General features: G+C 35.9%; 1 protein-coding gene across 2 annotated transcripts in view; it reads left to right on the top strand.

Annotated features, from left to right (window-relative positions):
• The window catches only part of FSTL5 (follistatin like 5), an 838269-nt gene that overhangs the window by 506197 nt on the left and 308080 nt on the right, over positions 1-23992 (top strand). For both annotated transcript variants that reach the window (XM_037830939.1, XM_037830938.1), the window contains exon 7: positions 3827-3993. In XM_037830939.1, the coding sequence (XP_037686867.1) occupies positions 3827-3993 (167 nt within the window). The remainder of the gene's footprint in view (positions 1-3826; positions 3994-23992) is intronic.

Raw genomic sequence — 23992 nt, 5'->3', positions numbered from 1 at the left:
GACATCATGTGTTGTATGGTTTTACTTAAAGAACACCGTTCAATCATGAATTATCAGTGGGGCAGAATGGAAGAAGGTTACTAAATATGATCTATGCTATTTGCTGCAAAGGAGTTGTCTATATACAATTGGTAGAAGATGTTTCCAATACAATGCTTTTTGTAAAATGTGACATCATTAATGCATACCTTAGTGAACATAGATAAACCACTCTTATTTCTCAACTAATAACTATGATCACTCTAGTACACACACACACAATCAAAGATGAACTCTTAAAAGTCAGCTTTAGAATTGGATTATAGGTAGATTCATAGTAACTCATATTCAGTTCATTAATGCATTTTAGACAATCACTATTTGCCTATGAAAATTAAATATTTGACATTTTTGTAGATATTTTGTTCATTCAGCACTAAAGCATTCTTCCTGAAATTAGGAAGTATGATTTTTAACAATTGTGTTTTGTGACATTAATAATTTAATAACTTTTAGAAAGCCTAGTAAAGAGAGGTATAACAGTTTTGTAGTTAAAAGAATTTGAAAAGTAATCAATGAGAATAATTTGTTTTGACTATGAAGATTTATATAATATTTCAGGGAAGAGGTTAAATATGCAGAAAAAATTCTAAAGAGTTTTAAAATTACATATCATTATTTAATAGCACATATTACCAAGATGGTTTTCAAAATATTCTCTGGGTGAATAAAATCATGTATCCTCTCAGAAAAAAAAATAACTTTTTAAAAAGATGCCCCATATAATGTTATTACAATTCTCAGCATTTGTTCAAAGATGTTCATGTTATCAAATTACCATTGTAATGCATGACTACAAAAGGCATCACCAATTAGATCCGGAGAGGTGAGTGAAGAGATTCCAGGGTGGCTTATTAGCAATTGTATATAAGCAATTTTATATAACCAATGGTGCTGTTTCTCGAACCAGATGTTACATTATCTCTTACATGATTTTATGAGGAAACTAGAAGCTGGAAACAAAAAATGCTGATAGAAAATAATTAATTCTATATGATACATGTGATGTTATTGCATCTATAATGCATTCTCCTCCTGGAAGTTTGTGATATTTATATAAAAAAAAGATGATAAGAAAGCCTGTGACTACAGATTTCACATTTTTCTTATACTTAATTGTTCAAATATATTTCCCTTTAGTGAAATGTACACACAGACACACATAAATATATACATATACATACATATATAGATTTATGATTGAATGGATATTAAAGTAAGCAGAGTGGAAATATTCCCTAGGTTTTTGACTCGGGAATCACTGAAATAAAATGGGTGTGTATGTGAATGTCATTAAAGAACATTCAACTGTTTGTAGAAATGACAGAGCAAGATGCTTTTTACCCATTTCTATCAGCAATGTAGTACCCAAAAGAGGAAACTTGGGCTGAGCCTCTTCTACACGAGTTTTTCAATTTCAAAAGCATTGCCTTCCTTCTTTGAAACAGGCCCTTAGGAAGGGTGAGACTCCTGCTCTCTCATGTCCCAAGGATACAATGTTGTTCTGTTAACGACTCTCAGACTTTGAAATTAATGGAATTTGTGCTGCAGAATTTAGAACCTATTTTGGTCCTGTTAACCCTGTTTTCCTTACTGTTTCTCCTTATGGCAATGGGAATGTTTATCCTATGAATGTCCCTCCTTTGTATATTGGAAGCACATAGCTTGTTCTAAGTTTACAGGTCCACAGACAGAGGGGAGTTTTGCGTTTGGACAGACCACACCGTAACTAATTTAATGGGATCTTGTACTTTACTGTTACTGAAATGATTTAAGTTTCTGGGATATTGTGGGATGAATGTATTTTGTATATGGAAAGATAATGTCATTTTGGGATCCAGGGGGTGGAATGTGCCAGTTTGAATGTATTACATCCCCCAAAACACCATTATCTTTGATGTAATCTTGTGTGGGCAGACATATCAGTGTTGATTAGACTGTAATTCTTTGAGTGCTTCCATGGAGATGTGACCCAACCAACTGTGGGTCATGACTCTGATTGGATAATTTCAATGGAGGTGTTACCCCACCCATTCAGGGTGGATCTAAATTAAATCACTGGAGCCATATAAATGAGCTGGCAAACAGAAGGAACTCAGTGCATCTGAGAATGACATTTTCAAGAGGAGCTACAGCCAAAAGGGACACTTTGAAGAATGCACTGGAACTGAGAGAGGAGCTTCAGTATACAGAGACATTTTGGAGACAGACTTTGCAAGCAGACTTTTGCTCCGGAAAAGTTAAGAGAGGACAAATGCTCCAAGAGCAACTAAGAGTAACATTTTTGAGGACCTGAAGCCTAGAGAGGAACATCCTGGGAGAAAACTATTTTGAAACCAGAACTTGGAGCAGATGCCAGCCACGTGCCTTCCCAACTAACAGAGGTTTTCTGGATGCCATTGGCCATCTTCCAGTGAAGGTACACGATTGTTGATGTGTTACCTGGGCACTTTATGGCCTTAAGACTGTAACTGTGTAACCAAATAAACCCCCTATTATAAAAGCCTATCCATTTCTGGTGTTTTGCATTCTGGCAGCATTAGCAAATTAGAACAAACTCTTTATTGAAAGTTGTATTCTGTAAAATAACATTGATTAGTATTTCTTTTCCTCCTCCAAAGGAAGACAGGATTAAGAAAAAGAGAAATAGACTGTAGGATGGTGAAAAGTAAGGAGGGAGGTTTTATAGAAGAGACTGCAGTGATTGCACCTGATCACATTTAGTGCAAATTTAGAGCCACCTCTCCCCCATTCCACCTCCTCATGAAAAATATCAATAACCACAACAAAGGAACAAAAGACAACTATTCATTCCATCTCTCTACATGAAGATTCAAATTAGAATACTCATCTGTGATATTTCTAATGTGGCTAAGGTTGAGAAAAGTTAAAATGTAAGACTCAATCATAGTATAAAAAAGTGAAAGTGTCTGTGAATGTCAGCTGCAAACCAAAGGGGAGTTTTCACATGTGCGGAATTATTAGAACTAATCCCTGTCATCTCTCATGATAACTGACAACGGCACAGTTGTTAAGTCTCACAGTTGATAAAGACTGTCAAAAAACAGAAAAGGAAAGTCAGATCTACTTTTCAAATAATTGTTTCATGGTTTGGCAATATTATTAAAAGAAATGTGCTCATTGCAAGGTTAAAAATAAGATATTTAACTTTAAAATTTAAGGATCAGTAAGTGACTGTACTGAACCAACACTGTCTGATAAAGGCAGCTGACAGAATTCCACTTAATTGCTGATTGAGCAGTGGACTTCAGCCTTTTCTCCTTCAACAACCCAAATAAATCTTATTTCTTCAGAGTCAATTTATGTTTCCCAGCATAATGATGCATTTTACCCATTCAGCTGTGCTAGCTTTCTCTAAAGCCAGCCAACAATGATCTCACCTCACCTACAATATGAATCTATCAGTGAATAAACAACATCATTTTTATTTCAATGCTGATGGCACACTACATGTCGATTTGGCAGTTAAATAATTTATCTCTCTTTTGGGCACAGTCTTCCAGGCCTATTATAACTGTACTTCTGGTGTTCAAATTTCATGTTTAATAGTGTTTTGTTTCATAAGGATGCTTGTCAATCAATTAAATTGAAATGTCATTGTGACCTTTCATTGGAAACTCTTTGTTCTTTCATCGTTTCATCATAGGCTTTATTTTTTTCTTTGATTCAAATTAAAAGCCATAATTACTAGTACTCAGTAACTTTATACATATTAACCTTACAGAACTACATGCTCATCGACATTCCTGACACTGTGTCTTTGCAGAGGTTATCCAGCTGAGTCTGCCTGAAGATCAGAAGCTAAGCACTATGGCAGCCACTGTGGGACAAAGTGCTGTTCTGAGCTGTGCCATTCAGGGAGCCCTGAGACCCCCCATCATCTGGAAAAGGAACAATATTATTCTAAACAATTTAGATTTGGAAGACATCAATGTGAGTACATAAATACATGTTGCTTTATAATTTGTATGTTTCATTGATGTACTCTAGACTTCGTGAAGTTCAGGGAGCTTAATGAATATTGGCTATAGAGTGAAAGACAATTATTGGAACAAAGACATATTCATTGTAATAAAAAGGAAGCAAACTATAGATCACTGGGAATTATCTGAACCAATTTTTGTTGATTTATTATTTAGTTTATATGGCAATGTGTTGGGAGAATAAATTGGTGCATAGTCTTTAGAGGGATTATCTGTTAAGTTTTAAACTGCACATACTCTCATACTAGAAAATCCACACTGAGGGATTATTCCTACAGATATACTCATATGTGAATCTAAATACATACGTATGAAATTGTTCACCTTCATCATCTTTGAAAGAGCAAAAAATTAGAATTGCCATCAATAAAAAACATTTGATGGCATGTGTGTGTGTGTTTGTGTGTAACAGAATCCTACATATCCATTAAAAATCATTAAGGGGGATTTATATTTGCTGACATAAAAGTATATTTTCACATGCTTATATGAAAATATCTCCTAGTTTTAACAGAATGCTTCCATACATTGAAATTTGTATTGTATATTTGTAGAAAATTTCTAGACCATACCCATGAAATGATTCACAGCATTTCCTCTAAAGAAGAGGAAAGAATAAGCAAGGGAATGAAGACTTATTTGCAAGAGAAACCCTTTTGTACTTTTTGCTTTTCTAACATGTGCACATATTAATTTTTGGTGAGTGCTGTATCCTGCTGATCTAGCAGCAGGACTCACCCCAAAAGAAGAAATAGGGGAAGACCCAGCCAGAACTGCCCCACAATGGGGCTGGTTGTGACTTTGAAGAAAGAGGCATGAGACTCCAGGGTGATCAGTCCAAAAGCATTTATTAGGGGAACTTACGTACAGAGAGCTGCAAGACATTCACTCGAATATGTCCACACACCCATGGCAACCACTCTACAGGTTATATGTGGCTAAGGGACAAAGGTGCCTAAGTGCCAGGGGAAAACATTTTGGTATGTGCTTTTTTCTCAAAACAGGATGTGCTCAGTGTCGGGCTGCGCTCAAGGTTAAAGCAGCCAAAGCTCAGTGTGTTATGGGAAGGGATGTCTCAGGAGGAGGAGGGCAGGGGCAAGGTCAATCCTCAGTCAAACTGAGATGCTATATGTAATACACAATAAGAAAATCTTTTTAAAAAATAATATTGTATTATTTTTACTTATTAACACTAATGATTTAGTTGGGATCCCTTCACTTGAAGTATCATAAATACAGTTATAAATTCTTAAGCAAATAGAGGACTATACTGGCTAATCACAGTGGGAATTTCATGGGATTAGATGGTTTAGAGATGCCTGGAATTCAAGTTATCAAAATATATTGTTAAACAGCTCTTTCCTATCCACCGTTCGGCTTTATCTATAGAAAAGTTGTTTCCATGTCATTTGGAAAATGGCCACTAATAAATCCAAATATATATTGATTAGCATTCTTAATCCCCAAAGTGTCATGTCCTGATAGCTACTGAACACATGCTAGGAAGGACTCAGATTTGTGCAACTGGATTCCCATGACTTTCACTGATACATGTACTAAGTCCAAGAATGTATCTTCAGATTGGGCAATCTAGGGTCAGGTTTCACTGGGCCAAGACGGACCATCCCAACTCAAATTACATAGAGTCATCTGGATTATTACTGAATAAGGTCTAGGTTGTTTCCCAATAAATTGGTATCCAGAAAAAAAATACCCCAAGCCCACGTACACTTCTAGTCTTAGATAATGAGTTCTTGAAATCATACCTGCGTATCAAAAGATTTGTGACTATTAGAATTTCTGTAATTACCAACAGTTAGTCTCTATGTAGTTGCTATTATGGTTGAGAACCAGCCTATGGAGTGTTAAAAAAAAAGAACAGTAGAGCCAGTTTTGTCTTTCAAATACTTGATAATGTATTAGAAACAAGAAATTATTAATCAAAACAGATAAATTGTCTAGTTTGCTAGAATAAGAGAACAAGTTACTCCACTTAGGTTCATTCTTAAGGTTTTGGAACCTAACCCCAATTCAATAGTGAAACAAACAAAAATAAATAAATAAACTCTAAGGCACTCTATTCCTTCCATCCTGTCAGATAAAAGTGAGCATCAGAAAGTAAACATTCTCCTAGAAGATGAAAAGCAACAGAAAAAGTCTTTGTTTATGAGATCTCTTTGGAAACCAGGAGGGGCAATTCCATCTTGCCTTAGTGATTTTGGGGTTTATGATCTCCTTGCATATAAATCTTAGTTACTTTTTATCATAACTCAAAAAAGCCATGGCCTTTCCACAAATTCTTTGCTGATTCATAAAGAACCCCTAATGCACAGCCCCAGGAGAGTCACTCTTATTTCTCACATATTCTTAATATGCCTGTTTAATGTTATAGAATTTATCAAAAACAGTATTCTACTCTGATTTTTATGTAATTTTATTTCTTATTTTGATAGTATTTTTCTAAATTTGCTTACATCTTGGAACTTTCCTCAAAGAATAGATGGAAAATAATGTATAACTCTTTAAGATATCATGAACATTTTGCAAAAACAGCTATAATTTCAGAGGCATTTGAATTTCTTTGAGAAATATGACCTTAGAAAAAAATCCTGGGTCTGTTTTATGAGGTGTTATGTTTACATATTATCCTTTACTTTTTATTTTCATCCTTATTGTCAAGTTTTCCACCATTATTTTCAGTAAATCTGTTTATCCTTGTGTTCTGTGGTGTCAAAACCCCCAAATAAACCTGTTTATTTCAAAAATAATGAAGAATATACTATGAGTGATGTTCTGTGGACAACTTGCAAAACTATATGCATTCATGAATATAGATCTTATAAATTCTTTTGATTGCTTTCTGATTCTTTACTCTGTCCTAAAGACTTGAAATGTCTAGTAAAATAATTACTGGATGTTAGGACTCTGAAATGTGTATAAATATTAAATAAGTTCTAGGGTAAATACATTGGTTTTTATCAAATGAAGTTATTATTTATCTTTTTTAATTCAATTTTATTAAGATATACTTGTATACCATACAGTCATCCAAAGTGTACAATCAATAGTACACAGTACCATCATATACTTGTGTGTTCATCACCATAATCAATTTTTGAACATTTTCATTACTCCAAAAAATTAAAAATAAGAATAAAAATAAAAGTAAAAGAGAACACCCAAAACATCCCATTCCTCCTATCCTCCCCATTATTCAATTAACTTCTGTCCCCAATTTTCTACTCATCTGTTCATACACTGAATAAAAGGAGTGTGAGACACAAGATTTTCACAATCACATAGTCACACCATGTAAGCTATATAGTTATACAATTGTCTTCAAGAATCAAGGCTACTCACTTGCAGTTCAACAGTTTCAGGTATTTCCTTCTAGCTATTCCAATACACTAAAACCTGTAAAGGGATATCTATATAATGCATCAGAATAACCTCCAGAATGACCTCTTGACTCCATTTGAACTCTCTCAGCCCCTGAAACTTTATTTTGTCTCATTTCCCCCTTTTGGTAAAGAATGCTTTCTCAATCCCACAATACATGGTCCAGACTCATCCCTAGGAACCATGTCCCATGTTTCCAGGGAGATTTACATCCCTGGGAGTATGTGTTCCATGTAGCAGGCAGGGCAGTGAGTTTACCTGCAGAGTTGGCTTAGAGAGAGAGGCCACATCTGAGCAACAAAAGAGGTTCTCTGGGGGTGACCCTTAGGCACCATTATAAGTAGGCTTAGCTTCTCTTTTGCAGTAACAAGCTTCATAAGGGCAAGTCCCAAGATTGAAGGCTCAGCCAGATGAAATTATTTTGAATAGACTTCATACAGTGGTTAGATTTTGAGAACTTTTAGAAGATTTACATTATTTAGAAAGTTTCAGAGCCATATTTAGGTAAGTTAAACAAATTCATGATCTATCTGTACACAGAAATACAAGCATTTCAAAATTAAATCTGAAGAAAGTATCCAAAAATATCTTTGAAAGTAAGTATATATATTAAATTTCCCAATATACTCCTGGTATTTTCATTTAATTATCATGGCAACAACTGTCAAATTGTCTAAATCTATTTTTAAAGTATTTACTAATGTAATTATACATGTCGAATAGAATAGTTATAAAATATCACCTAATATGTTTTCTTTTTTTAGTCCTGTTTGTAAGTCTTCCAAAATAAGAACTTCATCATGTAGATAAATAAGCAATCTAGATATAGATTGTCAGCACTATCTCTCGTGGATACATGATGTGTTTTCTGGTTACCTACCAACTTTCAAATTCCCTTTAAATGGTTTGGCAATTCTTATCCCATAATTTTTGTTTCCCTGAGGTAGATACCAATAAATTTGCTTTTTTAGCTTTCCTTGCACCCAGGATGCAGAAATATGAACAACATTCTAACAAACAAACCTCATGAATGACACTCCATTTCATAAACAAGAACATGTGATGCAAGCACTTTACAGAATTATTTCAACCCAGCCACCCTTCCTGACAGGTGCTGTAACAGAGGGATCCCACTTTCGGGGAGAGCAGTGATTGAAACTCTGGAGTTGTTCAGTTTTCAGCACAATGTCTTCAGTAGACCAGTGTCAATAAGTGGCTTTAACATCTTTCCTGACTTTTCCAACCTCAAGGTTAATGTTCTGCTCTCTCATATATTCTATGAGTGTTTTAGTTTTTCAGCTGCTAAAATAAATACCATACACGGGGTTGGATTAACAACAGGAATTTATGGGTTCTTGGTTTCGAGTCTAGGAGAAGTTAAAAATTGAGACTTCAGCAAGGTGATGTTTTCTCCCTGAAGACTTGTATTCTGGGACTGGCTGCAGTGATCCTTGGGTCCTTGGCTTTTCTGTCACAAGACAATGCACTTGGAAAAGTCTTCTCGTTTCTCCTCTGCTCCTCCCAGTTCCATTGACTTCCAGCTTCCACTCCTTTCTGGTGGCTTTTTCCCTAGGACCTTCAGTAATAGAATTAAAACCCACCCTGATTCAGTTGGCTGCACATTAACTAAAAACGGCATCTTCCAAAGGTCCTATTTACATATCCCTGGCAACGTGAGACATGACTTCTGGGGATGAGCCTGGAGCTAGCATCCTGGGATTGTGAAAGCCTTCTGGACCAAAAGGGTAAGAGAAATGAAACAAAATAAAGTTTCAGTGGCTGAGATGTCTCAAGTGGAGTAGAAAGGTCACTCTGGGGAGCATTCTTGAGGACTATGTAGGTATCCCTTTTTTGTTTTTCAGTGTATTGGAATAGCTAGAAGGAAATAACTTAAATTGTTGAACTGCAACCCAGTAGCCTTGATTCTTGAAGAAGATTGCATAACTATGTAGCTTACATAGTGTGACCGTGTGATTGTGAAAATCTTGTGGCTCACACTCCCTTTATCCAATGTATGGATAGATGAATAGAAAAATGGGGACAAAAATTAATTGAAAAATAGGGTGAGATGGGGGCATTGGATGTTTCAGGTGTTCTTTTTTCTTTTAATTTTATTCTTATTTTTAATTTTTTGGAGTAATGAAAATGTTCAAAAATTGATTGTGGTGATAAAGCACAACTATACAATTGTACTATGAACAACTGATTGTACGCTGTGGATGATTGTATGTTATGCGAATATATTTCAGTAAAACTGAATTAACAAGAAAGTCTTATTTACAATGGTTTCCCACCCATGGGAATGGATTAAGAGCATGTTTTTCTAGGGCACATAATACACTTACCAAATGAGCTTCTTAATATTCTGCATTAAATTCCTTTCCTGTTTAAAACTAGCTAGAATGGGTTCTGCTGCTTGCCGTAAGAATGTCGTCTAATTAATTTGTGGTTTGATTATATTAAGATGTCTATAAATTTATCTGCTTAAAATGTATTTTTCATCTTTAGATGTGGATTTCTGATGCATTGAAAGAAGATGCTCTAAGTATAGTAAAATGCATCCTCCCTTTATTTACTTTCAAAAAGTTCAGACATGATTCTGTTTTCATAACTTAGTAAATTACCTGTTTTCACAAAAGAGGTTTTAATTCCCATTATATTATATGAAGTTAAAATCATATTATAAATGCCTTTCATGTCAAAGGGAATCAGTGACAATTAACAATATCATTTCCAAGTTTTTAGTATACATTGGACAGGATGTAGTATCTATCAGCCCAGTCAATAAATGAATGCATTCTGATTGCAAGAGATTAAAATAAGTTAGTTGTATATAAAAATCCAAAACACCCTTCCCTTTTATATCTTCTCACTCCTATTCATAAGTGCAGAAATCCTGTGAATAGTCCCATATGTATACTTTTAGTCCCCATCTATGCATTGCATATATTAATTTTATTTCTGTAATAGGATAGGTTCATATTATTTCTTATTATCTCATTAACTCATTACCTCATTTAGCTCTAAAACAAATCCATGAAGCAGGGAATCATATCTCATTTGCAGGTGTGGAAATTTGTGCCAAGAGAAACAGTTGTTTACTCAAGTTTGCTGAGCTAATTAATGGTACAGCTGAGATTTTTTTCCTGGCTTGTCTGACTAGATCCTGAGCTCAACCGCTGTGTGGAGATGAAATGTTTTGCAGTTTTCAGCTGCTCTTTGGAAAATGTGGCCATATATATCACAAATAGACTTGATATACTCTGTGTGGGACTGATTAATTTTCAACTGATGTTTGAAGCATTTCATTTTGCCAGTCTTCTGTTGTACACCAAATAGATAAATGATACCACTGAACCACAGGAGGCAGTATGATATAATGGCTTGAAATGGGCAGTGAGAAATCCCACTACGGGGATTCCAATTACTCCTCAGCCACTTAGGAGTGATATGACCCCAAGCAAGTCATTTAACCTCTCTGTACCTCAGCTTCCTTTTCTGTATAAGAAGGATAACAGTAGAATTAATTCATTCTTTTTTTGCGTGTATATGAGAATTAATGAGATAAAGCATTTTAAAGTTGTTTACACCTGTGCTTAGGAACTAGGTACTTGTTTTTTCTTTTCTCCCCTCCTCCTCTTCCCCCTTATTCTCCATCTTTATCTTCTCCTCCATATATATGTTCCAAGAAACAAAGACTTTCTTGACCTGCCCAAAACAATGGGAATTTATTGTTAGGATTCATATAGTAACCTGGGAGTTTGGACCTTATAGGAAAAGCTGAAACTAAATTTTAGCCATGTGTAATATATTCTAACTAGAACATGAAAACTTTTCTCAACTCAATGCAGTTTTAGTAATCATACTACTTTATCTCCTAATTAGCAACCTTTTATTGATCTCTAATCTAATAATATGTCATTACCTTGATTCAGCTACTCTAGATACATCCATTTTCCTTTTTCTGTATATGTTTCCTCTACCCTCTTTCTTCCCAAATTACCAAAAGAATCTAATTGTGTTATTTTGCCCATCCTCTCTTGGGTGGAATTTTGCACACAGACCACAATTCTAGTATGGTTGTGTCCAGGCCTGAATCAACTCTGGTTTGATCAGCTGTGACAAGTGGGTGCAGATGATGAGGTATGAGTTATGGAACGTGACTGTGTAGCAAGTTCTACAACAGTGCATGATAGGAACACAGATTCAGGGCACTACAAAAACTTTCAGAAAATGATCCCTTTATTTCTTGCACAGGATAAAGAGTTCAGAAAGGGCAAAACGTCTTCTCACACAGCCCAAAGAGACCAAGGAGCAGGGAAGAAGACCCATCATGGCTGAAACTGCTCCAGGTCGGGTTAAAAGATGGCATTTCTGCACGCCCTACTTTGCTCCAGAAAAGAGAGACCAGTTCATACTGTTTAAGTGGATTTTATCCACCTGGGGGTGGGGGTGTGGGCAGAGGCCATGCCACTGGGAATTCCTGTTCTTGTAAGCATCTGGGGTTGTTTGTTCCTGGTTTCCAGGTTTAATGTCTGGCTAAGCCTTTTCATTAGGCTTAGCAACTCTCCCAGGTTGTGGAAGGATACACAGTAGAAAAGGAGGTGGTGATAATAAAAGGCTGCAGGATGGCCACTTAGCATGTACTGTGTGTTGGTGACTTCTCCAGAGAAGGAGGTGGGAGGAGGTGAAGTCTGGCCAATGGTTGCTTAACAGGTGTCTGTGACTTCCCCAACAATGACCTTTCCTAGCTGATCTTACTCTACCAGCATCCTGCTTTGCAGGTTCCGTCTCTTAGGGAAGAAGAAATGGAGGCTAGGACATAGATTGAGAGATATGTGGGATGAAGAACACAACTGGTTGACTGGATTGACTGTCAGGAGTGAGGAAAGGGAGGAGTTGAAATGCCACACTGTTTGGATACGTTGAATTTACAAAGAAAATGTTCAGTAAGCAGTTGGATAGCGGAATTTTTATTTTTGTTTTATTGATCTGTTTTCTTTCTTTCCTTCCTTCCTTTTCTTTTTTACTTCCTTCCTTCCTTCCTTTTCTTTCGTTCTCTCTCTCTCTCTCTCTCTCTCTCTCTCTCTCTCTCTCTCTTTTTCTTTCTTTCTTATTTTACTTGGTTTTACCTCAGAAAATTATGTCTGAAAAAGCATAGCCCTTATTTTTGTATCTTCTTTATAATAGCCATAGATTCCAATTATAGTTCAAGCAGTGTTTGCTATATAAACAAAAGGCATTTATTTAAAGAATTGAAGCCTCCGTTTCTTTTTTTGTAACATATGGTTATTATGGAATTCAATGAGTTGATACATGAGTGTTCAGTACAGTGGCCAGTAGATGCATACTAGGTGTTCAATAAGATACATGTTATTTCTCTTACCAGTATCAGTAGCTTGATTCACTGTGGCATTGTTGGTCATGTCTAATGTTCTTCGAAAAGACTTGATATAATTTATATTATTATGCTTTTCAATGACTTTACAAGTAGGATTGCCCAAACACAGAATTCTCAGTTAGATTTGAAATTCAGATATACAACAAATACACTTTTTAATTATGTGTATGTCCCACATGTTTTCTCATTTATAAGAAATTCAACTTTAATTGTCTGTCCCATATTTTATTTACTAGAACTGGCAGTCCACATGAAACTTAAATTGTTCTGAATACTGTGTTAAGCCACTTTCCCACAAATAATCCTGGATCATTGTTAGTTTATATCATTGGTACTAAAAGGTTACACTGCTGAAAGTTTATGTGAATCTATCAACCTTGAAAATTTCTATTATTTTCTCATTCTTCTTCTTAGTATTTGTTCTCTGATTTTTGTTTTCTATATCTAAATACCTATGTCAGTTAGTAATTGTGTCCACTAGAAGATACAGGAAAAATATTGGTTTAAATACACAGGAGTTTATTCTCTATTAAAACACCTATAAAAATTATGCTGTCCACATCTGGCATGGTTGCTACGTGAAGCATTTTGAGTTCAAGCTCCTCTCTTCTCTGGCATTCCTAGTCCATGACTTTCATACTCAGCATCATTTCATGGTTCAAAAGAGCTGCTGAATGTCCAGCTATCACATGTGTATTCCAAGCCAGCAGTAGGAGAAGCAAGAGAAAACCAATAAATAGTCATTCTGCTTTAGCAAAGGATCTTCATGGAAGTCCTACAAATCTATTTATAAATCACTGATGTGAAATAACCATCTATAATGAGAGGGATATCATTGAATGAAATCATGAAGCTAGACACACTACTCAGGGTTCTCTAACAAAGGAGGAAGAAGAGAATAGATTTATGGTGGCAACAAGCAATTTCTATCACTCTATCCAAAGACATCTAAAAGGATCTAAGATGTTCTACTGTATACCTTTTGTTTTTCTGCACTGATGCAATATGATTTTGCAGCTGGTTCAGATCCAGGCAACTAGATATGCTCTTTCTTTTTCTTCATTATATATACACTGGTCTTCAGTTTGTTTTTGCTTGCTTGCTTCCTTATTTTGCCTTTCCTTAAATATTCTTTTCCTTGCGTTCAGTTTGATAATGTTACCTTCTGATCATTCTTAAGACAGAATCATGCCCACAATTTATTTCCATAACCTTTTGTTCATCATATGCATTTGATCTCCATTTAAAGCTAAATATTCTGTTGAAAAGAAAAACTCAAAGAAATAAATAATCATTTTAATTCCCACCAGAATCTAATTGCCTCGGTGGCAGCTTGCCACATTACTAGGATTTTTTAAACATTAGGTTTTTCTTGTACATACCTAGCAAAACTAGCAGTAAGAGATAATATATCAAAGCATAATAAATTCATTTTCCTCGTATGTCTGAATTTTTATGACATTAAATGCTTAATATCTAAGATTATACATTATTCTAATAATGAGGCTTTCAGAATATGTGCTGTACTTTAAACTTAAAAGTAAAAATTCTCAAGTTGTATATAGCTTCCAGAGAATGAAAAGAGCAATTTTTGTAGTCTAGCATTCTGACTATGCTGCTTAATTTTAATGCAGTGTGAAAATATAACTTTTCCCCTTAAATATATGAATTTTTAAAATTTTGGTAGATTGAAGGGGGCATTTTTTACCTTTAAGCTATTTGTTGGAAGCAGAGCTAAAATTTTATATCATCAATAAAAATGACTTAATTAGTAAGATTTCATTGTAATTTTTCATAAATCTAAAGTATTGTCTTTTGATATGATGCATCTTAGAGGTTACCATCAAAATATGTTATTTAAAGAAAAAAAGACTACTGACATTTTTCTTCTCTAGAATATAAATTACATTTCTTTTTCCTCTTTAACTAAAAATTCAGATATTTAAAGTTTTCAATAGAATATCTCATTCACCATGTGAATTTTTAGCACTAATTCATTTTTAATGTAAAGCCTGAGGCCATTGTGGTCTTCAAATCCAAGTGTTAACAGCAAATATTTATGATTTAAAATCTTCCATGCCAAAAATTGCAGGGAGTGTTGGCTTGGCCAAGGAAGTTGAATTTCTTCCACAAATATATATATAATATGCAACATTTATTATCTCCACCAAAATATTTTATGCAAGTTCAATATTAATTGTTCCATTGAAAAAATTGCATGTGATCATAAATATCATCAAAGTGTCTGCTGATTTAAAATGTATATTCTTAAAACACTTTTATTGCTGATTATATGTTAGAATAAAGCATATGAAAATTCATTTCTAAAATTAAGAAACTTAAATTGGAAATTTTAAATATTCTTTCAAATTCTTTACTCATATTTGTTTGGAATTTACTCTTGTAGATAGCAATATATTAAAACAAAATGTCCATGTGTAAGTAAGTGGAAGAAGTATTCACATAGTCAGCTTGTTTAGTACCTGATAACTTAAAATCAGCTTCCAAACATATGGAAAATCATGTTATTTCAATGTTTATGTAAAATATTCATATGGAAGCATGCCTTTTCAATGACTCTCTTTTCTTCTATCAATAAGAAACTTGGCTAAATAATTACTTATACATATTCTTAAACTGATGAGGCATTTGTCTTCCTTTCAGTATTATCTTTCTGAACCCATGGCTTCACTTACTATTTGTAAACTGACAAATTATAAAGTTATTCTTTTATTTGCAATTCCTCTTCTGAGTCCCAAATTCTTCATTTTTATGTACGAGATTCAAGGCATCATATGTTTTCTAAAACCTACATTTCCAATTTGTCTTATTCATTGTAGACATAGATGAAAAAATGGTTTCTTGCTATATTTCCCTTTCAATTTTTCCCTGAAATCTAATCTGTCATTAAACATTTTTGAATTTAACTCTTCTTCTATATCTTCATGTACCAATTTTGGATATATTATGTCCCCCTGAAAGCCATATTCTTTAATGCAATCTTGTGGGATATTTGGATTAGGTTGTTTCCATGGAGATGTGACTCACCCATCTGTGGGTGATAATTTTGATTAGATTATTTCCATGGAGGTGTGGCCCTGCCCATGCAGCATGGGTCTTGATTGGTTTACTGGAGTCCTTTAGAAAGAGCCACACAGGCCTGGATGCTTGCTTGTTGATGCTTAGAGATGCTCAGAGATGTGCATAGAAGGACATTTGGAGATACTTAGCTAAGAGAAGCTGGCCCAGACTCTGTTCCAGAGAAGGTAAGAGAGACAAGACCAGAGATATTTTGGAGAAAGCCGTTTTGAAACCAGAACCCCAGAGCAAAGTATCAGCAGACACCAGCCACCTGCCTTTCCAGCTGACAGAGGTGTCCCGGGCGCCATCGGTCATTCTTCAGTGAAGGTATCCTCTTGTTGATTACTTTGTTTGGACATTTTCATGGTTTTGTAACCAAATAAACCTCCTATATAAAAGCCAATCCATTTCTGGTGTTTTGCATAACAGCAGCATTAACAAACTGGAACACTTCGATTCAGCTAGTCATCTCATTTCTGCTATAGCTTTAGTTCTTATCATTTCTTACTTTCCAACTTTTTAAAAAATCTTTTCAATCTTTTCCTACTGATAGTCCTCCTCACCTCCAACCTGATCTCCATACACAGGCAGGCAGAGCTTCATTCAGTTTACACCTAGCCATTGCACTTTCCTCTTAAAACTTTTAAATGATTTCTTACAGCTTTTGGCAAAATAAAATAAAATAAATAAATAAATAAATAAATAATTTTTAGCTTACTCCAGGAGGTGTATTTCTCTAGTCATTCTTCCTACTATTCACTCATTTTCACTCTTTGCCACAAACTCTCCAAAACACTAGCTTTTTGCTAACTATGCCAAGATGTTTTATACTACCATTCTTTTGAACACTCCTCTTGCTACTTGAAAAAAATTTCCTCTGTTTTCTTCATCTAATGAAATCCAGTGTCCTTTAAAAACAGACAAATGCCCCATGTCTAAACTTGACTTTTAAAAACATTCTTTGTCCACTTACTATAGTACTTGTTGCACATATGTATTAAAATTGTTAATATTCTTGCCTTTCTTCTTCTCTGGACTAGAAACTCTGAGGTGAGGAACTCTGCCTTTCAAGTTTTTATTGTATCATTTAGCACAGTACTAGCACATGATATAGTAATTTATTTTATTTTCAATTCTGTATTATTGGATTATTTGTAGACCTTTTAGATTTATAGAACCCATTAAAGCTTTGATTTATTTATTTATTTTTTTAATCATCTTTTTATTGAGATATATTCACATACCACGCAGTCATACAAAACAAATTGTACTTTCGATTGTTTACAGTACCATTACATAGTTGTACATTCATCACCTAAATCAATCCCTGACACCTTCATTAGCACACACACAAAAATAACAAGAATAATAATTACAGTGAAAAAGAGCAATTGAAGTAAAAAAGAACACTGGGTACCTTTGTCTGTTTGTTTCCTTCCCCTACTTTTCTATACATCCATCCATAAACTAGACAAAGTTGAGTTTGGTCCTTATGGCATTCGCAATCCCACTGTCACACCTCATAAGCTACATTTTTATACAACTGTCTTCGAGATTCATGGGTTCTGGGTTGTAGTTTAATAGTTTCAGGTATCCACCACCAGCTACCCCAATTCTTTAGAACCTAAAAAAGGTTGTCTAAAGTGTGTGTAAGAGTGCCCACCAGAGTGATCTCTCGGCTCGTTTTGGAATCTCTCTGCCACTGAAGCTTATTTCATTTCCTTTCACATCCCCCTTTTGGTCAAGAAGATGTTCTCCATCCCACGATGCCGGGTCTACATTCCTCCCCGGGAGTCATATTCCACGTTGCCAGGGAGATTCACTTCCCTGGGTGTCTGATCCCATGTAGGGGGGAGGGCAGTGATTTCACCTTTCAAGTTGGCTTAGCCAGAGAGAGAGGGCCACATCTGAGCAACAAAGAGGCATTCAGGAGGAGACTCTTAGGCACAAATACAGGGAGGCCTAGCCTCTCCTTTGCAGCAACCGTCTTCCCAAGGGTAAAACTTATGGTAGAGGGCTCAACCCATCAAACCACCAGTCCCCTATGTCTGTGGTCATGTTAGCAACCATGGAGGTGGGGTAGGCGAATACCCCTGCATTCTCCACAGGCTCCTCAAGGGGGCACTACATCTTTTTTTTTTTTTTTTCCCTTGTTTGTCTTTTTTCTTTCTTTTTTTTTTTTTAACTTTCCCTTCTTTTTTTAAATCAACTGTATGAAAAAAAAAGTTAAAAAGAAAACAAACATACAATAAAAGAACATTTCAAAGAGACCATAACAAGGGAGTAAGAAAAAGACAACTAACCTAAGATAACTGCTTAACTTCCAACATGTTCCTACTTTACCCCAAGAAAGTTACATAATATAGCAACATTTCAGTGAACTTGTTCCTACTACATCCATCAGAAATTAACATACCATAGTCATTTCTGGGCATCCCCAGAACGTTAAATAGCTTATCTGTTCTTGGATTATTGTTCCCCCTTCCTTAGTTGCTCTCTACTGCTAGTTCCCCTACATTCTACATTATAAACCATTTGTTTTACATTTTTCAAAGTTCACATTAGTGGTAGCATATAATATTTCTCTTTTTGTGCCTGCCTTATTTCGCTCAGCATTATGTCTTCAAGGTTCATCCATGTTGTCATATGTTTCACCAGATCGTTCCTTCTTACTGCCGCGTAGTATTCCATCGTGTGTATATGTCCACTCATCTGTTGAAGGACATTTGGGTTGTTTCCATCTCTTGGCAATTGTGAATAATGCTGCTATGAACATTGGCTTGCAGATATCTGTTCGTGTCACTGCTTTCCGATCTTCCGGGTATATACCGAGAAGTGCAATCGCTGGATCGAATGGTAGCTCTATATCTAGTTTTCTAAGGAACTGCCAGACTGACTTCCAGAGTGGCTGAACCATTATACAGTCCCACCAACAATGAATAAGAGTTCCAATTTCTCCACATCCCCTCCAGCATTTGTAGTTTCCTGTTTGTTTAATGGCAGCCATTCTAACCGGTGTTAGATGGTATCTCATTGTGGTCTTAATTTGCATCTCTCTAATAGCTAGTGAAGCTGAACATTTTTTCATGTGTTTCTTGGCCATTTGTATTTCCTCTTCAGAGAACTGTCTTTTCATATCTTTTGCCCATTTTTTAATTGGGCTGTCTGTACTATTGTCATTGAGTTGTAGGATTTCTTTGTATATGCAAGATATCAGTCTTTTGTCAGATACATGGTTTCCAAAAATTTTTTCCCATTGAGTTGGCTGCCTCTTTACCTTTTTGAGAAATTCCTTTGAGGTGCAGAAACTTCTAAGCTTGAGGAGTTCCCATTTATCTATTTTCTCTTTTGTTGCTTGTGCTTTGGGTGTAAAGTCTAGGAAGTGGCCTCCTAATACAAGGTCTTGAAGATGTTTTCCTACATTATCTTCTAGGAGTTTAATGGTACTTTCTTTTATATTGAGATCTTTGGTCCATTTTGAGTTAATTTTTGTGTAGGGGGTGAGGTAGGGGTCCTCTTTCATTCTTTTGGATATGGATATCCAACTCTCCCAGCCCCATTTGTTGAAAAGACCATTATGGCTCAGTTCGGTGACTTTGGGGGCCTTATCAAAGATCAGTCGGCCATAGATCTGAGGGTCTATCTCTGAATTCTCAATTCGATTCCATTGATCTATATGTCTATCTTTGTGCCAGTACCATGCTGTTTTGGCAACTGTGGCTTTATAATAAGCTTCAAAGTCAGGGAGTGTAAGTCCTCCCACTTCGTTTTTCTTTTGTAGAGTGTCTTTAGCAATTCGAGGCATCTTCCCTTTCCAAATAAATTTGATAACTAGCTTTTCCAAGTCTGCAAAGTAGGTTGTTGGAATTTTGATTGGGATTGCATTGAATCTGTAGATGAGTTTGGGTAGAATTGACATCTTAATGACATTTAGCCTTCCTATCCATGAACATGGAATATTTTTCCATCTTTTAAGGTCCCCTTCTATTTCTTTTAGTAGAGTTATGTAGTTTTCTTTGTATAGGTCTTTTACATCTTTGGTTAAGTTTATTCCTAGGTACTTGATTTTTTTAGTTGCTATTGAAAATGGTATCTTTTTCTTGAGTGTCTCTTCAGTTTGTTCATTTCTAGCATATAGAAACATTACTGACTTATGTGCATTAATCTTGTATCCCGCTACTTTGCTAAATTTGTTTATTAGCTCTAGTAGGTTTATCGTTGATTTCTCAGGGTTTTCTAGATATAAGATCATATCATCTGCAAACAATGACAGTTTTACTTCTTCTTTTCCAATTTGGATGCCTTTTATTTCTTTGTCTTGCCGGATTGCCCTGGCTAGCACTTCCAGCACAATGTTGAATAACAGTGGTGACAGCGGGCATCCTTGTCTTGTTCCTGATCTTAGAGGGAAGGCTTTCAGTCTCTCACCATTGAGTACTATGCTGGCTGTGGGTTTTTCATATATGCTCTTTATCATGTTGAGGAAGTTTCCTTCAATTCCTACCTTTTGAAGTGTTTTTATCAAAAAGGGATGTTGGATTTTGTCAAATGCTTTTTCAGCATCTATTGAGATGATCAATTGATTTTTCCCTTTCGAGTTTTTAATGTGTTGTAATACATTGATTGTTTTTCGTATGTTGAACCATCCTTGCATGCCTGGAATGAACCCCACTTGGTCATGGTGTATGATTTTTTTAATGTGTCTTTGGATTCGATTTGCAAGTATTTTGTTGAGGATTTTTGCATCTATATTCATTAGGGAGATTGGCCGGTAGTTTTCCTTTTTTGTAGCATCTTTGCCTGGTTTTGGTATTAGATTGATGTTAGCTTCATAAAATGAGTTAGGTAGTGTTCCATTTTTTTCAATGTTTTGAAAGAGTTTGAGTAAGATTGGTGTCAGTTCTTTCTGGAAAGTTTGGTAGAATTCCCCTGTGAAGCCATCTGGCCCTGGGCATTTATTTGTGGGAAGATTTTTGATGACTGATTGGATCTCTTTGCTATTGATGGGTTGGTTGAGGTCTTCTATTTCTTCTCTGGTCAGTCTAGGTTGTTCATATGTTTCCAGGAAATTGTCCATTTCTTCTACATTATCCAGTTTGTTGCCATACAGTTGTTCATAATATCCTCTTATAATTTTTTAATTTCTTCAGGATCTGCAGTTATGTCACCTTTTTCATTCATTATTTTGTTTATATGGGTCTTCTCTCTTTTTGATTTTGTCAGTCTAGCTAGGGGCTTGTCAATCTTGTTGATCTTCTCAAAGAACCAACTTTTGGTGATATTTATCCTCTCTATTGTTTTTTTGTTCTCTATGTCATTTATTTCTGCTTTAATCCTTGTTATTTCTTTTCTTGTACTTGGTTTAGGATTGGTTTGCTGTTCATTTTCTAGCTTCTTCAGTTGATCCATTAGTTCTTTGATTTTGGCTCTTTCTTCCTTTTTAATATATGCATTTAGTGCTATAAATTTCCCCCTCAGTACCACTTTTGCTGCATCCCATAGGTTTTGGTATGTTGTGTTCTCATTTTCATTCGTCTCTATATATTTAGCAATTTCTCTTGCTATTTCTTCTTTAACCCACTGATTGTTTAGGAGTGTGTTGTTTAACCTCCAGGTATTTGTGAATTTTCTAAGTCTCTGATGGTTATTGACTTCTAATTGTATTCCATTGTGGTCAGAGAATGTGCTCTGAATAATTTCAATCTTTTTAAATTTATTGATGCTTGTTTTATGTCCCAGCATATGATCTATTCTGGAGAAAGTTCCGTGAGCACTAGAAAAGTATGTGTATCCTGGTGATTTGGGATGTAATGTCCTGTATATGTCTGTTAAATATAATTCATTTATCAGATTGTTTAGGTTTTCAATTTCCTTATTGGTCTTCTGTCTGGTTGATCTATCTATAGGAGAGAGTGATGTGTTGAAGTCTCCCACAATTATTGTGGAAACATCAATTGCTTCCTTTAGTTTTGCCAGTGTTTCTCTCATGTATTTTGTGGCACCTTGATTGGGTGCATAGACATTTACGATTGTTATTTCTTCTTGCTGAATTGCCCCTTTTATTAGTATGTAGTGGCCTTCTTTGTCTCTCAAAACATCCCTGCATTTGAAGTCTATTTTATCTGAGATTAATATTGCTACACCTGCTTTCTTTTGGCTGTAGCTTGCATGAAATATTTTTTTCCATCCTTTCACTTTCAGTTTCTTTGTGTCCCTGTGTCTAAGATGAGTCTCTTGTATGCAACATATTGATGGTTCATTTTTTTTGATCCATTCTGCGAATCTATATCTTTTAATTGGGGAGTTTAATCCATTTACATTCAACGTTAAAAGCGTGAAGGCATTTCTTGAATCGGCCATCTTATCCTTTGGATTATGTTTGCCATATTTTTCCCTCTCTCTATTAATATCCTTTATTGTACCCATACCGAATCTCTTTAGTACTGAACCTTTCTCCAAGTCTCTCTGTCCTGTCTTTGTTTCTCTGTCTGTAGGGCTCCCTTTAGTATCTCCAGTAGGGCAGGTCTCTTGTTAGCAAATTCTCTCAGCATTTCTTTGTCTGTGAAAAATTTAAGCTCTCCCTCAAATTTGAAGGAGAGCTTTGCTGGATAAAGTATTCTTGGCTGGAAATTCCTCTCACTCAGAATTTTAAATATATCGTGCCACTGCCTTCTCGCCTCCATGGTGGCTGCTGAGTAGTCACTACTTAGTCTTATGCTGTTTCCTTTGTATGTGGTGAATTGCTTTTCTCTTGCTGCTTTCAGAACTTGCTCCATCTCTTCTATGTTTGACAGTGTGATCAGTATATGTCTCGGAGTGGGTTTTTTTGGATTTATTCTATTTGGAGTTCGCTGAGCATTTATGATTTGTGTATTTATGTTGTTTAGAAGATTTGGGATGTTTTCCCCAACAATTTCTTTGAATACTCTTCCTAGACCTTTACCCTTTTCTTCCCCTTCTGGGACACCAATGAGTCTTATATTCGGACATTTCATATTATCTATCATATCCCTGAGGTCCATTTCGAGTTTTTCAATTTTTTTCCCCATTCTTTCTTTTATGCTTTCATTTTCCATTCTGTCATCTTCCAGGTCACTGATTCGTTGTTCAACTTCCTCTAGTCTTGTACTATGAGTGTCCAGAATCTTTTTAATTTGGTCAACAGTTTCTTTAATTTCCATAAGATCATCCATTTTTTTATTTAGTCTTGCAATGTCTTCTTTATGCTCTTCTAGGGTCTTCTTGATTTCCTTCATATCCCGTACTATGGTCTCATTGTTCATCTTTAGTTCTTTGAGTAGCTGCTCTAGGTGCTGTGTGTCTTCTGGTCTTTTGATTTGGGTGCTTGGGCTTGGGTTATCCATATCGTCTGGTTTTTTCATATGCTTTATAATTTTCTGTTGTTTTTGGCCTCGTGGCATTTGCTGAACTTGATAGGGTTCTTTTAGGGTTTGTAGACCTATTGAAGTCCTTATCTCTAATTTATCAGATCTACAGCTTCATGGAGTACACTTTCTCTAACTAACCAGCAGGTGGCGTCCACGAGCCACCTGTTCTCCACAAGCCAGATCTCCCCTGCTTAGCCTTTTTGGTGAGTGGGGGAGTGAGTCTTGTGGGGCCCAATTGGTGTACCAAGCTTGCGTGTGTAGTTGTTGTTGCCTGCCCTGTATGTGCGGCGTGTTTCTGGGCAGTCGGGGAGGGGGGGTGGCCCTAACAATCAAATCTCCCTGATGATCCTAGAGTTTTAAAGCTGCTGCAATAGTCTAATCCTTCAGTTCAGTCCTGTCACAGTTTGTCTCTGCCACTGACCCACAAGTCTTTGGTATTGGCGTATGGCTCCTGAGACTTGCAAGTGGGCCCCTCTTCCAGGCTGTGCACCCCGGGTCCTCTGTTGAGGGATGACTGTGCTATGTCACAGGTGAGTGCCATCCCCCCAGGGCAGTTCTGGGCTGCTGGGCTGTGTAGGGAGGCTCCCAGTCTGCTCAAATGATGGCTGAATGGGGCTTTGTTAATTCACACTGCTCCGCCTTCCCAGCTCTGGGACATTCAGCTGAGGTTGCAGGGAAGG

The sequence above is a fragment of the Choloepus didactylus genome, chromosome 3, assembly GCF_015220235.1.
Source record: "Choloepus didactylus isolate mChoDid1 chromosome 3, mChoDid1.pri, whole genome shotgun sequence".
NCBI lineage: Eukaryota > Metazoa > Chordata > Mammalia > Pilosa > Megalonychidae > Choloepus > Choloepus didactylus.
The sequence above is the reverse complement of the archived record's forward strand: the minus strand, read 5'-3'. Positions and strand labels throughout refer to the sequence as shown.